Source organism: Pelobates fuscus, chromosome 3 (genome assembly GCF_036172605.1).
Source record: "Pelobates fuscus isolate aPelFus1 chromosome 3, aPelFus1.pri, whole genome shotgun sequence".
In the NCBI taxonomy this organism is placed as follows: domain Eukaryota; kingdom Metazoa; phylum Chordata; class Amphibia; order Anura; family Pelobatidae; genus Pelobates; species Pelobates fuscus.
This window is the reverse complement of record NC_086319.1, coordinates 38,931,692-38,947,197: the sequence shown is the minus strand read 5'-3', so window position 1 is coordinate 38,947,197 and position 15,506 is coordinate 38,931,692. Positions and strand designations below refer to the sequence as shown.

At 42.8% G+C, this 15,506-nt stretch overlaps 1 protein-coding gene across 3 annotated transcripts in view; it reads right to left on the bottom strand.

The window, feature by feature from the left end:
• TMEM117 (transmembrane protein 117) overlaps nt 1-15,506 on the bottom strand; it is a 231,348-nt gene that overhangs the window by 171,454 nt on the left and 44,388 nt on the right. For all 3 annotated transcript variants that reach the window (XM_063446943.1, XM_063446944.1, XM_063446942.1), the window contains exon 3: nt 10,263-10,395. In XM_063446943.1, coding sequence (XP_063303013.1) covers nt 10,263-10,395 — 133 coding nt within the window. The remainder of the gene's footprint in view (nt 1-10,262; nt 10,396-15,506) is intronic.

The window sequence follows — 15,506 nt, the reverse complement described above, 5'->3', positions numbered from 1 at the left end:
AGGTCCTCACACAGCGTGAGGACATCCAGCGATGCTCTAGCACAGGTTTCCTGTGCTAGGGACACGGAAGTGCCCTCTAGTGGCTGTCTAGTAGACAGCCACTAGAGGTGGAGTTAACCCTGCAAGGTAATTATTGCAGTTTATAAAAAAACTGCAATAATTACAGTTGCAGGGTTAGTAGTAGTGGGAGTTGGCACCCAGACCACTCCAATGGGCAGAAGTGGTCTGGCTGCCTGGAGTGTCCCTTTAACATTAGTTAACCACTGGAGTGATTTGTATTATTAACATATGCACCAATCTAACACTGCGCACTGCTAATGTAAAAAGAGAAAAGTGAGTAAACTTAAGAGAGCAGAGATATAAGTATAATGAACACTAATAAGCATGTTGTATGTCAGAAAGGTAAACAGTGTCTGCAGTCATCAGTCTTGCTCAGAAGCAGCATGTTCGGTGCCAGGCTCATCCGATCCCCTCAGATCCTTCTGCTGATTTGCCAGCTGCACCCATGCTCACTCTTGTAGCCATGCCTAGAATTGCTGGAATATTTTAACCAGTCGGAGCAAGTTGAGTTCTATAGAGCTTTGAGGTAGCCGTTGGGGAAGGTATTGTGCAGCGGGCGCGGTATTCGCCACCATATTAGACGGTCTGCATGGAGTGGTGTGGCAAGGCAGCATGTTGGAGTACCAAATTAATGCACAACAGGTGTCTCAGAGCAGTCCATTGAGGACTGGGATAACCCCCGTTGGTCTAAAAAGGGGGGCAGAATAGGAGAGAAACAAGCCTGAACCAAGGATCCAGGAGCGAGCAGATCAGCCGCCTCTCCCCAACTCCAATGCCAGTAGGCCGCGGCTGTTCCTTTCAAGCTGAACGAAGGTTTGGGTATGACTTTTTGCGTTACTCCCAAGGTCTCCCGATTTAGTGGCACCCATCAGTGGGCATGTTAGTGTGTTAGCTGGGGTTATTACCCCAATAATCAGCTTAAGTTTCAAGAGCTCAGGCTGCATTCATCTGCTCCGCACAGATGCCAGGCTCCGCCCTGAGGCAAAGACATTTTAACTGGGTAATCTACTAAAATGAGAATTCAAAGTGAATTCAAATATAAGGCCAGAGTAGCCAAACTGAAACACAGGTGACTTAGAGAATTTTTCTAGTTTGGCTGTTTCGAACTTACATGTACACTGTAGCGGACCACAGGTAACGACTGGTTACCTCTGCTAATTCCTTCTCTCAGCCAATATAGAACCATTAAAACAAGCAGAGATCCATTCCCCCAGTAACCAGATGAAACATAGTTCTGGGAATCAACTGATTTATTTCAGACAACACACAGCTTTTATTCACAGACCCCTACATGGGGTCTCCAACACAATAATACAGAGTTTTCATTCCCAGGATTCTTTGTGCCCGAGAGATAATTGCGTAAGAAAACCCTATAATTCAACTACCTGGTCAGGTACCAAAAATCTATCCAAAATATACAGTACCCCAAAAGTACACCCACCATAACTAGGAACCCCATACAAGTTATATACCCAGATAACCATGATCTGAGTGTACAACATATCCAAATATCACTCAGATCAGTTTGGTGAAACTAGAATGCCACTGGGCTAAAGTTTTAACCGGCCAGACTCGAGGCGCTAGCCCAAAACAGTTCCAGGGAAATAGGTTTCCCAGCTGGTCTCTGTTCGGGGGTTCTTGTGCATACACCATGCATGGGATTCTCTTAATTCTAGGGTACGAATGCTCCCCCTGTTTGGTAATTCCCATCTCCCGAACGTTGTTCGCATAGTTGGTCGGGAAGTAGAATGGGCAGCAGTCTAATCTTTACCGGAGTTCGTGCGAGTGCCTAGCCAAATAGAGTTCCAGGCACTCCACGACCAAGTGCCCCTGCCCACTTTGGGAGACAAAATGGCCACCGCTATTTTGTCGACCACGTGCAGTTATACAAAATGGCGACCACCCAGGGAAAGCATTAATGAATTACTTCCCTTGTGGATTCATCCAGGTATGCGCAAGCATAAAACTGGAGGCCATCTAAAAGCCTGTCCACCATCCTTTGGAAACTGTCCGGGGCATTCTTCATTACGAATAGCATTACCTTAAATTGGTATAGTCCAAACAAAGCAACGAATGCAGACTTAGGAATAGCATCTGCCGCTGCTTGGGTTGGATCCACTTAATGCAGAAAACCCCAAGTTTCTTCTGCAATGGGTCGAGTGGGTGAAGTGGCTACGTGATAAAATTTGGCGGCTTTCCTTGGTGCTGGTGGTGGTCCTGATCTTACCCATTGTGACCGGTCTCTTGGTTGAAGGCAGTCTCTCCTCATGTGCCCATAGCGGAAGCATTGGTGGCACTGGGTGTTGGCTCAAGTGTTTTTTTGTGATGTGACAGGAATCGGCTGACTCCGTGGTGGTGGGGCTGGAGTCGTTGCAGAAAGTAGTAGGATGGATGGGGGGTTGGGAGTTGTGTCACCCATTGAGCAGCCTCATTTAGATTTAGAGGTTGGTGATCTTTCACGCATTCCTGCACTTCAGAGGAGAGTCCATTATAAAATTGTTCTAGCAGGATAAATTGTAAGTTTCCTCTGGTGTTTTCACCTGATGTGCCTGTATCCTGTTTTGGGCTGTCCTAGTGAGACGACATGTCCATTCGGTATGCAAATCTTTTTCTTGTTTTCTGGATTCGCGTAACTTTCTGCGGTATGCATCTGGGGTTATCGCATACCTCGCCAGCAACACTTGTTTGAGCCATGCATAGATCGGCGTCTGGGATGGTTTGATATGCATCTGCTGCTTTTCCCATCAGTTTTCATGCTAATAGTGGGACCCAATCCTTTGATGTGATATCATGTAGCTGGCATAGGCGTCTTGTAAAAACTCATCTGTGTACTACTCCGACTCCGCGAACGTCTTGAAAACCTGGTACGGTAGACTAGGCTTGTGTTCGGGAGCTACCGAAAGAACTGGCGATACATCCAAGGCTCGCCGTTCAGTGAGTTGCAATTGATTCTCCCAATTGCATTTCGCCAGAATGTATGCTTGTACCTCGGAGATTGCTCAAGGCACTATTTCTTCCGACGTATTTCCTCCATAATAGGCAAGGCGAATCCATATCTCCCGTTGTAATTCTGTCTCGCCAGCCACCGGCACTGCTGCTGGTCCCATCGCCCTCCATTAGTGCTGCAAGGATGCCTTAGAAAGATTGCTGGCCACTTGTCCCCTGGCTTCTAGCAACTCCTGTAAGATTGTTAGCTTCAAAACTGCGTAATTAATCGGCTTGTTCGGCTAGCAAATGCTGGTTCCTTTCAGCTGGGACATACCATCCCACCGCTACCACCAGATGTAGCGGACCACGGGTAGTCGGACTGGTTACCTCCACTAATTCCTTCTCTCAACCAATCTGGAACCATTAAACCAAGCAGACATCCATTCCCCCAGCAACCAGACGAAACATAGTTCAGGTAGTCAATTGATTTATTTCAGACCACACGGATTTTATGCACAAACCCCTACATGGGGTTTCCAACACAATAATACAGGGTTTTCATTCCCAGGATTCTTTTTGCCGGAGAGCTATTTGCGTGAGAAAAATCTATAATTCAATTATCTCTCAGGTACCAAAAATCTATCCAAAATATACATTACCCTAAAAGTACCCCCACCATAACTAGGAACCCCACAAAAGGTATATCCCCGGAAAGCCCTGATCTGAGTGTATAACATATCCAAATATCACTCAGATCAGTTCGGTAAAACCAGGGTCAAGTTTTGACCGGCCAGACACGAGGCACTAGCCCAAAATAGTTCCAGGGAAAAAGGTGTCCTGGCCGGTCTCTGTTCGTTGGTTCCTGTGAGAACACCATGCAAGGGATTCCCTTAATTCCAGGGTATGAATGCTCCCCCTGTCCGGTAGTTCCCATCTCCCGAACATCGTTCACATAGTTTGTCGGGAAGTAGAACGGGCAGCAGTCTAATATTTATCGGGGTTCGTGCGAGTGCCTAGCCGAATAGAGTTCCAGGAACTCGACGAACAAGTGGCGTTGCCCACATTTTGGAGACAAAATGGTTGCCACTCTTTTATCGACCATCTGCATTCGGTTAAATGAAATGGCAGCCACCCAGCAGAAGCATTCATTAATTACGGTTTTGCACTTAAGTTACTAGGTGAGAACATTCTAATGGAGTACCAGGGTGGTCCTCGTTCGCGAGATGAATGCAGAGTGTTCGTATACTTTAGCTCCTGAACTGTAAAATATAAAACTCACGAATACATATGAATATGACGGTAGGTTCTGCCACGTACATTTAGGGAATGTGGGGCACTGCCAGGTACTCAATGTGATCCTGCCACACTAACTAATAGAGCGGTGCGCAGTAAAGTTTTATTCCCCAGCAGCCCCTCCAAACAGTCTACTGGGATGCACCACCAATTCCCTTTCAGTAGCAAGGTACAACAATGTACTTTGAGAAGCAGCTGCCTGACATAAAATTAAAATATCCTCCAGCCCCCTCAACCAGATGTAGAGAAAGTTTATAAAAAAAAAACAACCATGGGAAACAATAACTCAATTTAGGCCAGCATTTCCCTCACCAGAAATTGTTCACTAATGTGTGCAATTTGTCATTCACACAGTTTGCAATAGGCTGCCTTTTCTATCGAATTTAAAAAACGGAAGAGAAGAGAAGAGACCAGAACGTTTTACATGTCAAGGTGTAACAGTAATTGTAGTCATTTTTTTTGTATTTTGTATGCCTTGCCTATTCTTCCTTTATAGCGGCATTGTGAATTTCGCCTACAGAAATAAGATCATTCTAGCCAAGAAAATCGGAGTGAGAACATTCCGATTTCTATATTTACAAGGTATACTATGCAAAATGTTCAAAATGATTTCGTATTCCTTCGAGAAAATTGGGTTATTATGTTGCAATGTGCAAAGACTTCCAATGTCTGCGTCATGACATACTCTAGCACTTATGCACAATGTTTAAGAACACAACGAGCTAGAAACAGCACACATGTAAAATTATAATTTCAATTTCTATTGATGGAAGCACGATATGATCTGGCAAAGTTAAAAGCTTGTCAACAATTTGCATATTAAAATATTCTGTTTTGTATTCAATACTTTAGCTGTACTTGGACATATTAGATGTATTAGTCTGCCATCTAGTGGATGCCAATATATAGCCAATGTAAAATAATTGAGACACCATTAAAAGAGAAAAACAAAACAAAAAAAAACAATACCTTAGAGCAGTGGTTCCCAACCTTTTTTCACTTGAGTACCCCTTGGCAGCCCATTTCCATAAATTGTTCCCCTCATATTAGCAAAGTTTTGTAATGATTAGTTGCTGTTATTTCAAATATATTTGTTTTTTTCTGCCTTAGGCTCTCTTTTCTCTCCCCTCTGCCCCAGGCTCTCCCCGCTCTTCCCCTCTGCTCCAGACTCTCCCTGTTCCTCTCCTCTGACCCAGGTTCTCCCTGTTCCTCTCCTCTGACCTAGGTTCTCCCTGCTCCTTTCCTCTGCCCCAGGCTCTCACTGCTCTCCCCCAGGCTCTCACTGCTCTCCCCCAGGCTCTCACTGCTCTCCCCCTCTCCCCCAGGCTCTCACTGCTCTCCCCCAGGCTCTCACTGCTCTCCCCCAGGCTCTCACTGCTCTCCTCCAGGTTCTCACTGCTCTCCTCCAGGTTCTCACTGCGCTCCCCCTCTGCCCCAGGCTCCCCACACATGCAGACAAACAGATACAAACACTGACACACATGCAGATACACAGACACACTGTATCTGCATGTGTGTCAGTATGTGTATCAGCATGTCTGTGTATCTGCATATGTAAGTGATTGCATCTATGTGTCTACGTATCTGCGTGTGTTAGTGTGTGTATCTGCATGTCTATACATCTGCATGTGTGTCAGTGTGTGTATCAGTGTGTCTGTGCAACTGTATGTGTGACTGTGCATCTGCATGTGGGTCAGTATGCGTATCAAACACTGCAGCACATACAGATGTAAAGACACACAGATACAAGCACTGCCACACAAACAGTTGCATAGACGCACTGTTACACACACCAACGCACATGCAGATACAGGCACACAGATACACACACTCACACATACACCTGCATAGACATACAGATACACACACATACAGATACACACTGACACAAACACAGATACAGACATCCACACAGACATACAGATTCAGACACTCACACAGATCCAGACATCCAGACCTACAGATTCAGACACACAGGCATACCGATTCAGACATTCAGACACTCACACAGACATACAGATACAGACACCCACACAGACATACAGATTCAGACACCCACACAGATTCAGACTCTCATACAAACATACAAATTCAGATACTCACACATATAGGCTAATATTTTAGACACCCTTTAGGTCCTACCTTTTTGGAGCACGAGGGTGACTTTTATTGCTGGGGGTGTTGGGAGTTGGGTTCCTTGCTTCCTCTCCCCACATGCAGGGCCGGTGCAAGGATTTTTGCTGCCCAAGGCAAAAGATTTCTCTGCTCTCCTCTGCCCCCCCTTTCCATTAGTGGTCTCTCCTCTCCCCCTCCTTCCTCCACGTTCTCCTCAACCTGCCCCCCTCCCTGTGTTCTCCTCTTCTCCCCCCCCCATTCCTGTAATCTCTTCTCCCCCCCCCTCCCTGTAATCTTCTCCCCCTCCCTCACTGTAATCCTCTCCCCCTCCCTCACTGTAATCCTCTCCCCCACCCTCCAATCTTCCCTCCCCCTCCCTCCAATCTTCTCTCCCCCCTCCCTCCAATCTTCTCTCCCCCCTCCCTCCAATCTTCTCTCCCCCTCCCTCACTGTAATCTTCTCCCCCCCCCCCACTCTTCTCCTCACCTCAGTGTGCACTTCCTGTCAGTCCGGCCAGGTAGCGGACCGGAGAGGAGCTCGGCCACGCTACAGGGAAGGGGAGGTGAGCCAGTGCGGCAGCAGCCTGAGCACTCTCTATAAAGCGCTCAGGCGGCTGCAGCATTTAAAGGGCCGGCGATGGGGGCGCATGGCGCCCCCTCCTATATGGCGCCCTAGGCGGCTGCCTAGTTCACCTTATAGGAAGCGCCGGCCCTGTCCACATCTTGGGTCGACGCCCCCCCTACCTCCCACGTGGCTTTCACTGTGTGTCAGTTGGGAGGAAGTAACAGGCTTTCACTTCCTCCCAGCTCTCCAGGACACTTGGTCTTGCAATTAAAGCGCCAGAATGAACAACCATTCCCCTCATGGCAGATGTTCATCCGGTGGCCCTAAGTGCATGAGCTATCCGATGGACTGGCAGTTCCCAGCACTTGCGGTCCGGCTGCACGGATAGGGCCGCCATTACCGACTTCTGTTCGCGTACCCCCCCCGGGCCACTGAATTCTACCCCTGGGGATACACGTACAGTTGGTTGGGAACTGCTGCCTTAGAGGGTTAAAGGGAAACTCCAGTGCCAGGAAAATGATCCGTTCTCCTGGCACTGGAGGTACCCTCTCCCTCCCACCCACCAATCCCCAGTTACTGAAGGGGTGAAAACCCCTTCAGTCACTTACCTGAGGCAGCGGCGATGTCCCTCGCCGCTGTCTCCTCCTCCGCACCTCTCCTCATACTGGCTCCGTCGGTCGGCAGGTGAGACTGATCCCGCCCACCGGCCAATGAGACCCAATGCGCATGCGCGGCAATTCCGCGCATGCGCATTAGGTCTCCCTATAGGAAAGCATTGAAAACTATTTTCAATGCTTTCCTATGGGGATTTGAGTGACGCTGGAGGTCCTCACAAAATCCTTGCTATAATCCAGGAAGTGACCTCTAGTGGCTGTCTAATAGACAGCCACTAGAGTTGGAGTTAACCCTGCAAGGTATTTATTGCAGTTTTTAAAAAACTGCAATAATTACACTTACAGGGCTAGGAGTAGTGGGAGTTGGCACCCAGACCACTCCAATGAGCAGAAGTGGTCTGGGTGCCTGGAGTGTCCCTTTAACTATATTTACTATTGTGAGAATTGTTGAAAATTCAAAGTGAATTTCAAATTTAAGTATAAAAACTTCTGAAATGGAAAATTTAACCAAGTCATCTATGTTTCAAATTTAGCTATTTAGGTATATAGGAGGCAGCCGCAGAGGCAGCATGAGGAGAGGGGAGAGGAACATGAAGAGCTGCTCCAGACCCCTCACTCCCACCAGCAGCAGGACCAGGAAACCAAGCCACCCTCCTGGACACAAAAGATAAGCTAACAGGAGGGCAGTTGGAGATATAAAAAAATATCACATTTATGTGTTTATGTGTATATCAGATTTTGTGTGTATTTGTGTCAAGGCGTGTTTATGTGTGGGTGTATGTGTGTGTGTCAGTGTGTGCCACTGTGTGTGTGCGTGCGCGCATTTGTGTGTCAGGGTGTTTGTGTATCTGTGTGTCAGTGTGTATATCTATGTGTGCATCTGTGTTTGCGTGTATGCGTCAGTGTGTGTGCGTACACATCTGTATGTCAGGATGTACATCTGTGCATATGTATGTGCATCTGTGTGTCAGTGTGTGTATCTGTGTGTCATGGTGTGTGCATGTGTCAGTGTTTGTGTGTTTCAGAGTGCATGTATCGGTGTGTCAGGGTGCGCATTTCTGTTTATGTATCAAGGTGTGTGCATCTATGTGTGTGTATGTGTCAGTGTATTCATATGTATCTGTGTGTTAATGTGTATGTATATCTGTGTAAGTATGTATATATCTAAGCAATCAAACATCAGCACAAAATACAAACGCACTCCTGCAATCTAACACAAATCCTACATACAAACACACCCCTGCATTTAAACCCTAAAATTATATACAAACACACCCCTTCTCTCAAACACCAATACTACGCACAAATGTACATCTGCATTTAAAAGCGAACATTACATACAAAACACCCCCATACAGGGTGTAGGTGCATACAATCAAACATAAACATTACATACAAAAAGACCTCTGTATTAAAACACTAAAATCATATACAAGCACCGCTTCCATCACACACCAACACTATACAGTATACTACAGCGCCAGTATATGCCACACTCACAGTATTGAAAGTGTGCACAGAAAATCTGTCACATTTTGATTCGTTTTTTTACCCACAAATATTGTATTGGGTATATTTTAGGTGGCATTGGATTGCTTTAGTTTTTAGTTTTTTTTATGCAATTTTATTTATCCATTATAATACTACCTGTACATTTAGTGGCTTTGTTTTGTTTGCTTGTTGTTTGTTTTTGTTAAAGCATGTTGTTTTTCCCTGAGGGGTATTCACTAAAGTGTGGATTTTCAGAAAATTCCAAGTGAATCCACGCAAATTTAACATGTTAGATCAAAATTGCCAAATTGGAAGAAATCTCAAAGAAAACTGTGTTTTCAGTTTAAATATTTTGCCTTTTAATGGCTGAACTCCTTGTTGCAGCAGCCAAGGTTTTTACTGATTGCATGTTCTTTTTGTTACTGCCACTTTCTGTAGGTTCCATGTTGTATAATGCGCTTTGCTATGTATTCTGGTACAAAATGTATCATTTCATTTTAGGGTAACCTTCTGCCATTTTAGAATTAAACCAGCTGAAAATGAAATAACACAAGGGACACACAAAATGAGGACTGCATTGTAACCAAAATGCAAATGCTAAATCTAAATGCTTGAGATACATTTAGTTATTACTTCCTGAAGATCCTTCTAGGTTAAAGAAAAGAATCAAAGTACATGCATCACTTGACAATTATTGTTTTTCTTAAAAAGCAAGCATACACTTAAATAAACACACAAGCTAAAACAGAGCAAGGCAAACTTTGAAGAGCTAGGAGTTTCTTTAGCCTAACCCCATCTTACTAGCCCCTCTCTGTTTCAGACCAGTCCATTAATTACACAAACAGGGTATCATTGTGCATAAGCAGTAAAACCCCAGCACTAGAGCCTGCTCTGCATGATCATGCTGATCAGACTCCCTCTATTCCCCCCCTGTCTGGATGTTGCAAGGTGAAAAGATCTACCAACCGCACATGTTAACCGTAAGGCATTTAGCATTCCTAGGGATAGGACACTGATTGGTTAGATCAGTGACACCCTGGAGTGGGTGTGGAAAGCCTGATAAAGAAAAAGTAGGTAAACATGACAAACAAAAACATTTACCTGCTTAACTAAAATGAAAATACAAAAATGATTGGGCTGTGCACAGTAATGTAGTAAATCTGACACGTGTAGCAATGGATTCGAAGTTCTCCTTACCTCATATTCCCTGCAATAAGTAAACACAGATTGTAAATGTGGGAAAAGATGAAGAGGAAAAGGATAGTACTGAAAAACATTGTCATCCACGAACCATGATCATCTCGGAACATTTTCAGACGGAGCAACTGGCCTACAAAAGAAACAGTGCATACCAATTAAAATCAGAATAATTTTTTACAAAATCCAATACTTCTCCAGCTTACAGTCCAAGAGAATATTCTCATTATTTGACAAAACTTGAATTATTGACTTCACACGGTCTGCAAAGTCTGTGGCACTAATTGTTTAGTTCTGCTGATAAAATGCCCTTTGTACATTATATTGTTTTTTATTTCTAATTTTTTTTTTGTTTGTTTTGTTATTATTTCTTTTTTTTAATCCATGTATTGTTTTCTGAATAGTTATAATATGGGTGCAGTTAGGTTTCAATATATTTTATATGTATTGGGGCTGATATGCAATATAATAGTGAGAGTGAGTCCAGGACTTATTTTTGTGTATTTGTTGTGTTTGCTTTTGTATCACACAGCCATGTTACAATGCTGCCGCCCACCCCATGTGTTCCCTATTAAGGTATTCATAATAAGTATGTAGGGGTTTAGAAAAATACCCCTCTCTGTCTCCGAGATTTTGTATTTATTTTTTACCTGAATCTGAAAGAAGCAAGGTGAATTGTTAGCGTAAGACTTACCTAAGAGGTTTTGCCTTGACTTGGCAGGTGAGCTTACACTTAAATGGGCACTGGAGTGATACGAAAAATCTCCAGTTATTTAAATGTGTATAGGGAGTTGGACACAAGTAGCTATTTTCTTTGTTTTTTGTATGTATCAGGGCTGATGTGTACTGTAGCCATTGCGGCATCCCAGAAGTAGTGGGACTTATTTTTGTAGTTTTTAATATCTACTCAATTTGTAATATTGTTTTTCGGAGATGTTTCACTTTTAATTGAGATCACAAAATGTAACATTTTTTAGACTTGAGGCAGTTACCGCAACTCACTCAAATACACTCCTAAAATATTTTACCGGTACAAAAATACATTATATAAAATAACCACTCTTGGGTTCTTATGGTGTAAAATAGTAATTATAGGTGAATGCTTTATGTCTTCCATTAAATATGTGAATATGGTTTTTTTCACAGAATTTTTTTTTCCTTTTTTTTTTGCAAAAAGTATTTTACTTTTTTTAGTACAGAATTATAGGAAAGGTAAAGAAGTCACTACTCAGATTAGACAGGTAAAATGTGGCAAACAGTCTGATAGTATTTTAGTTTTATGAAAGTGCAATAAGTCGTCTTTCATAGACCCTTCTTGAGCAGAACAGACCAAGAAAAATATGTTTTAGGGCATAGAAGGCAAGGATATATTGGAGTTGTTCTGGAATGCTAGAAATGATAGGCGGCATACAGCAATGCTTTGCTTCCTTTTTGGAGCTTGAGAGCAGAACTGCATAATAGAATTTGTTGGAGAGACAAATCTACTGGTGGATGAGTCACAGACCTTATCATACGTTGGAACTGAAAGCATTTGAATTTGTCAGGCTTTCTGTAGTATGATAAATGAATCTTTTTAGCAGCAGGGAAACCAATAAATCTTCTTGTAATAGACCAGCAGCATAAGAAACACAATGAACAAATTGTGTCTGCATATTCCTAAATTATCAGCAGGTGGCAGCAAAGTAGCACCAAGGAAATAGGAATTAGAGATGGTTAACTCTAGCTATTCAAAATCCTCTGAAACATGCCTCATGGATACACTGAAGATGCCTGGTTTCTTGATTAGCCAGCGCTGGGTCAAAATCACAAGGTCAGGATCATAAAAAATAAAAAAAAAATAAAAAAATTGCTTAATATAATAGGTCCGCTTTCTGAAGTGCAGCCGAGACTCCTCTGACACTAGAAAAAGCCTAATGAAATTATTTTTGTGGTTGTAATGGAGTTATATATAAAGTCACAGTTGAAGAACGGATCACACGGAGATGGTTTTAGGATGGAAGGACATGAGTTTATGAGTAAGCATCCTGTGTTGGGAAAAACTACCTTTTTATGAAACAGGTGCTACAAAGTGACTTAAAGCATTAGCTGAATCAGAGGTGCCCCTGCCTGGTGGCAGACCTTCCTTCCTTGATCGGAATAAGAGAAAGCAGATGTGGACAGTTACAGGGAAGAATTATGCTGGAGAGCCAACTTCATAAACGATTAAACCCCTAAAGGTAAGGAAGCTCCAGCAACTCCTGGCACAATAATAACATCATTTATTTATATATATATATATATTTGATCAACGATGGCCCTTTTGATACTTTCCTCTCCTTGCTGAGGTAAGTGGGCGTACAGTATTCAAAGTAAGTAAAACAACCAATCTGAAAGCAGACTGGGAAGAACACAATCAGCGATTACACTCTATTATGTTGGGGCAAAGCAAATATATGCAAAAAGCAAACATTTGTAGAGCAGTCGTTTTGCACTGCGCCATTGTGTTCAGTGTTACTGAAAAGGACATGCGATTAACAGTATATCGATCTGACATTACGTTAAAAGGGACACAATGGCAAAACACCAACAAGGTAAGAAAAGACCATTTAAGATTTAATTTCAGTGCTCGTAGCAATTAAATTACAAGATGCCAAAATACACAAATATTTAACATTAAAAAAAAACAAATTTTTTGAAGAAAAAAAAAGTCTAAAATTATTTTAATACAGCTAAATTTGAAATGCAAAAAAATATATATTTTTGTAAAAATTAAGATTAGAATAAAAATATGTATTATTTTAGAATATTTTGTTATCTGCCCATAAAAATTAAATGCATTGCCTTGTCCCTTTTTTAGGTGTATTTCTCGATGACAAGACAGACAATTCTACATTCATTCCTTTTACTTGCACAATATCAAGAAATCCAAACTGGTACTGCTACCTTTTACTAGCAATATGCTTCACATCTCTTATTTTTGGATTTTTAGGGAATGCTATCGTACTGCTCAATTATGTCCACTTCAATAAATCCTGGACAAGCAGCAGTATTTTTTTATTTAATCTAGCACTTTGCGATTTCATGTGGATTATAATTGTGCCAATCTCCATCTACTTCAACCTGAAGAAGCCAGTCTTCTATTCGGAACCTGCATTTTGCAAATTCAAGCGATTACTCTTCAATGTTAACATCTACGGGAGTATTTTTTTCCTAACGCTCATCAGTTTTGACAGATACCTTTATTCTGTGCATCCTCTGACCTCATTAAGATGGTGGAACAAGAAAAAAGCCAAAATTTGTACCATCGTAATCTGGGCCTTCATTATTGTCGAATCAATTCCAGATTTGTATTATATAGTGGAAGCTAAACAAACAGGCAATCTAAGTGCATGCCTATATTACACAGATGCGCCAAGGAGCTTTGTAATTCCCGTCAAGGTTTCCCGAATTGTCCTAGGGTTCATCATTCCAGGAACTATTATTTTTACATGCTATTTTTCTTCGTTAAGAGTAATAAAACATCTTAAAGAGCAAAATCTCACAAGGAAAAAGATGAACAAGCCATTATTGCTGATTTCGGTAACAATGGCAGTTTTTGTAATCTCCTATGTTCCATATCATGTGATGATGATGATATTACTATGTTCTAAAGATAATTACGCAACAGAATCAGGACCCTTTTCTGCGTTCTACCAGCTATCGGAAATAATTTGCAGCATAAGCAGCTGTGCAGATCCACTGATCTTCCTAATGGCAAGTAACAGGTTTCAACACCAACTAAAAACAGTAAAAGCTTCGGTGTTAAGATTGTGCCCATGCCATTCGAACATTGTGGGGGCAATGTAGCCAAAGTTTCTTGGACCATCAGAACATTCATCTACAAGCCAGAATGGTGTTTCATTAATGGAGTCTGTAAGTATAGGACACAGTTGGTCAGGATTGCCCTTTCTGTGGTGGTCTGCCCCACTAAATGCAAAACAAATAGTGAGAAAAAAAACTAAATTGACCTTTTTCCATTGCTGAGGCAGTGTTTTCCGTCAGCCTGATTCTCTTTGGCTGATGTCACTCCCACTCAGTGGAGGTCAGGGATGGCAGACTGAGGGGAGAACAGGGGTGACACGGAGGGGGTAAACAACAATTAGCTGTCTGGCACTAGCATGGCATCAGATGCCAAATTTGCACAGCATTAATATTGGCCAGCCAAAAACTCTTGATCCAGGCTGACTAATAATCTAACATTTTATAGTGAAATGCTGCACATAGAGACTCCAGACACCATGACCACTTCAAATCACTGAAGTGATCATGGTGCTTAGAATAACCCTTTAAAAGGTACTTTCTGATACTGGTAATATTTTTGTTTGTTTGTGGTTTGAACGTATGTGTATGTAGCTGGAACTAAACATTAGTTATTTTTACTTTTGTTGTTACTCTTTTTCTAAGTTAGAAATGCAATAAAAATATTTTAAAAAGGACCACGATTTACTCAGCATGCTGTATGCCAGGTGCCTCCTGTGTTTTTAAAGAGAGCAATGCGCCAAAGTTTGCCCAAATCCTATTTTCTCCTAGTTGGGTTATTAATAGGCAGATACATATGACAATGAGCTACCATTTTCATGTTAATATGAGCTGGTTACAGCATTGGTAATGTTGCTTCCTGAGGAATGAGAAACCTAGATTTTAATCCTAGTTAGACCATCTTATCAGCAACGAACAGGGCCAGACTGGCCCACCGGGATACCGGGAAATTTCACGGTGGGCCGCGGCACCAGGGGCTGGGCTGACAGCCCTAATCATTACTCAGGCTCCTGTCATCCCAGCCGGCCATGTGCGAGCTGTGCGACCGCACAGGGCCCCATGGAAGCAGGGGAGCCAGGCAGCCGGCACAGCGCACACATGGCCGGCAGCACAAAAAAATATATATATATTGCAGCGGGCAGAGCCAGCGGGCAGAGCCAGCGTGCGGCGCGGCTAAGCTTAGCGTGCGGCGGGGCGGAGCTTCCTGTACGGCAAGCTGTTGTACCTTGCACTCAGGCTTGAAAGTTGTGTGACCGGGTGCATCACCAGGGCTCCAGTATCCAGGCAATTGAAGTAGTTGGCTGCACTCTCAGATTTCCTTAAAACTTAACTTTTATTGAAATATTTAAGAGAAGATCAACGTTTCAGTCCCTCTTGTGGACTTTCATCATGATCCTTAAATATTTCAATAAAAGTTACGTTTTAAGGAAATCTAAGAGTGCAGCCAACTATTTCGATTGTATGTAT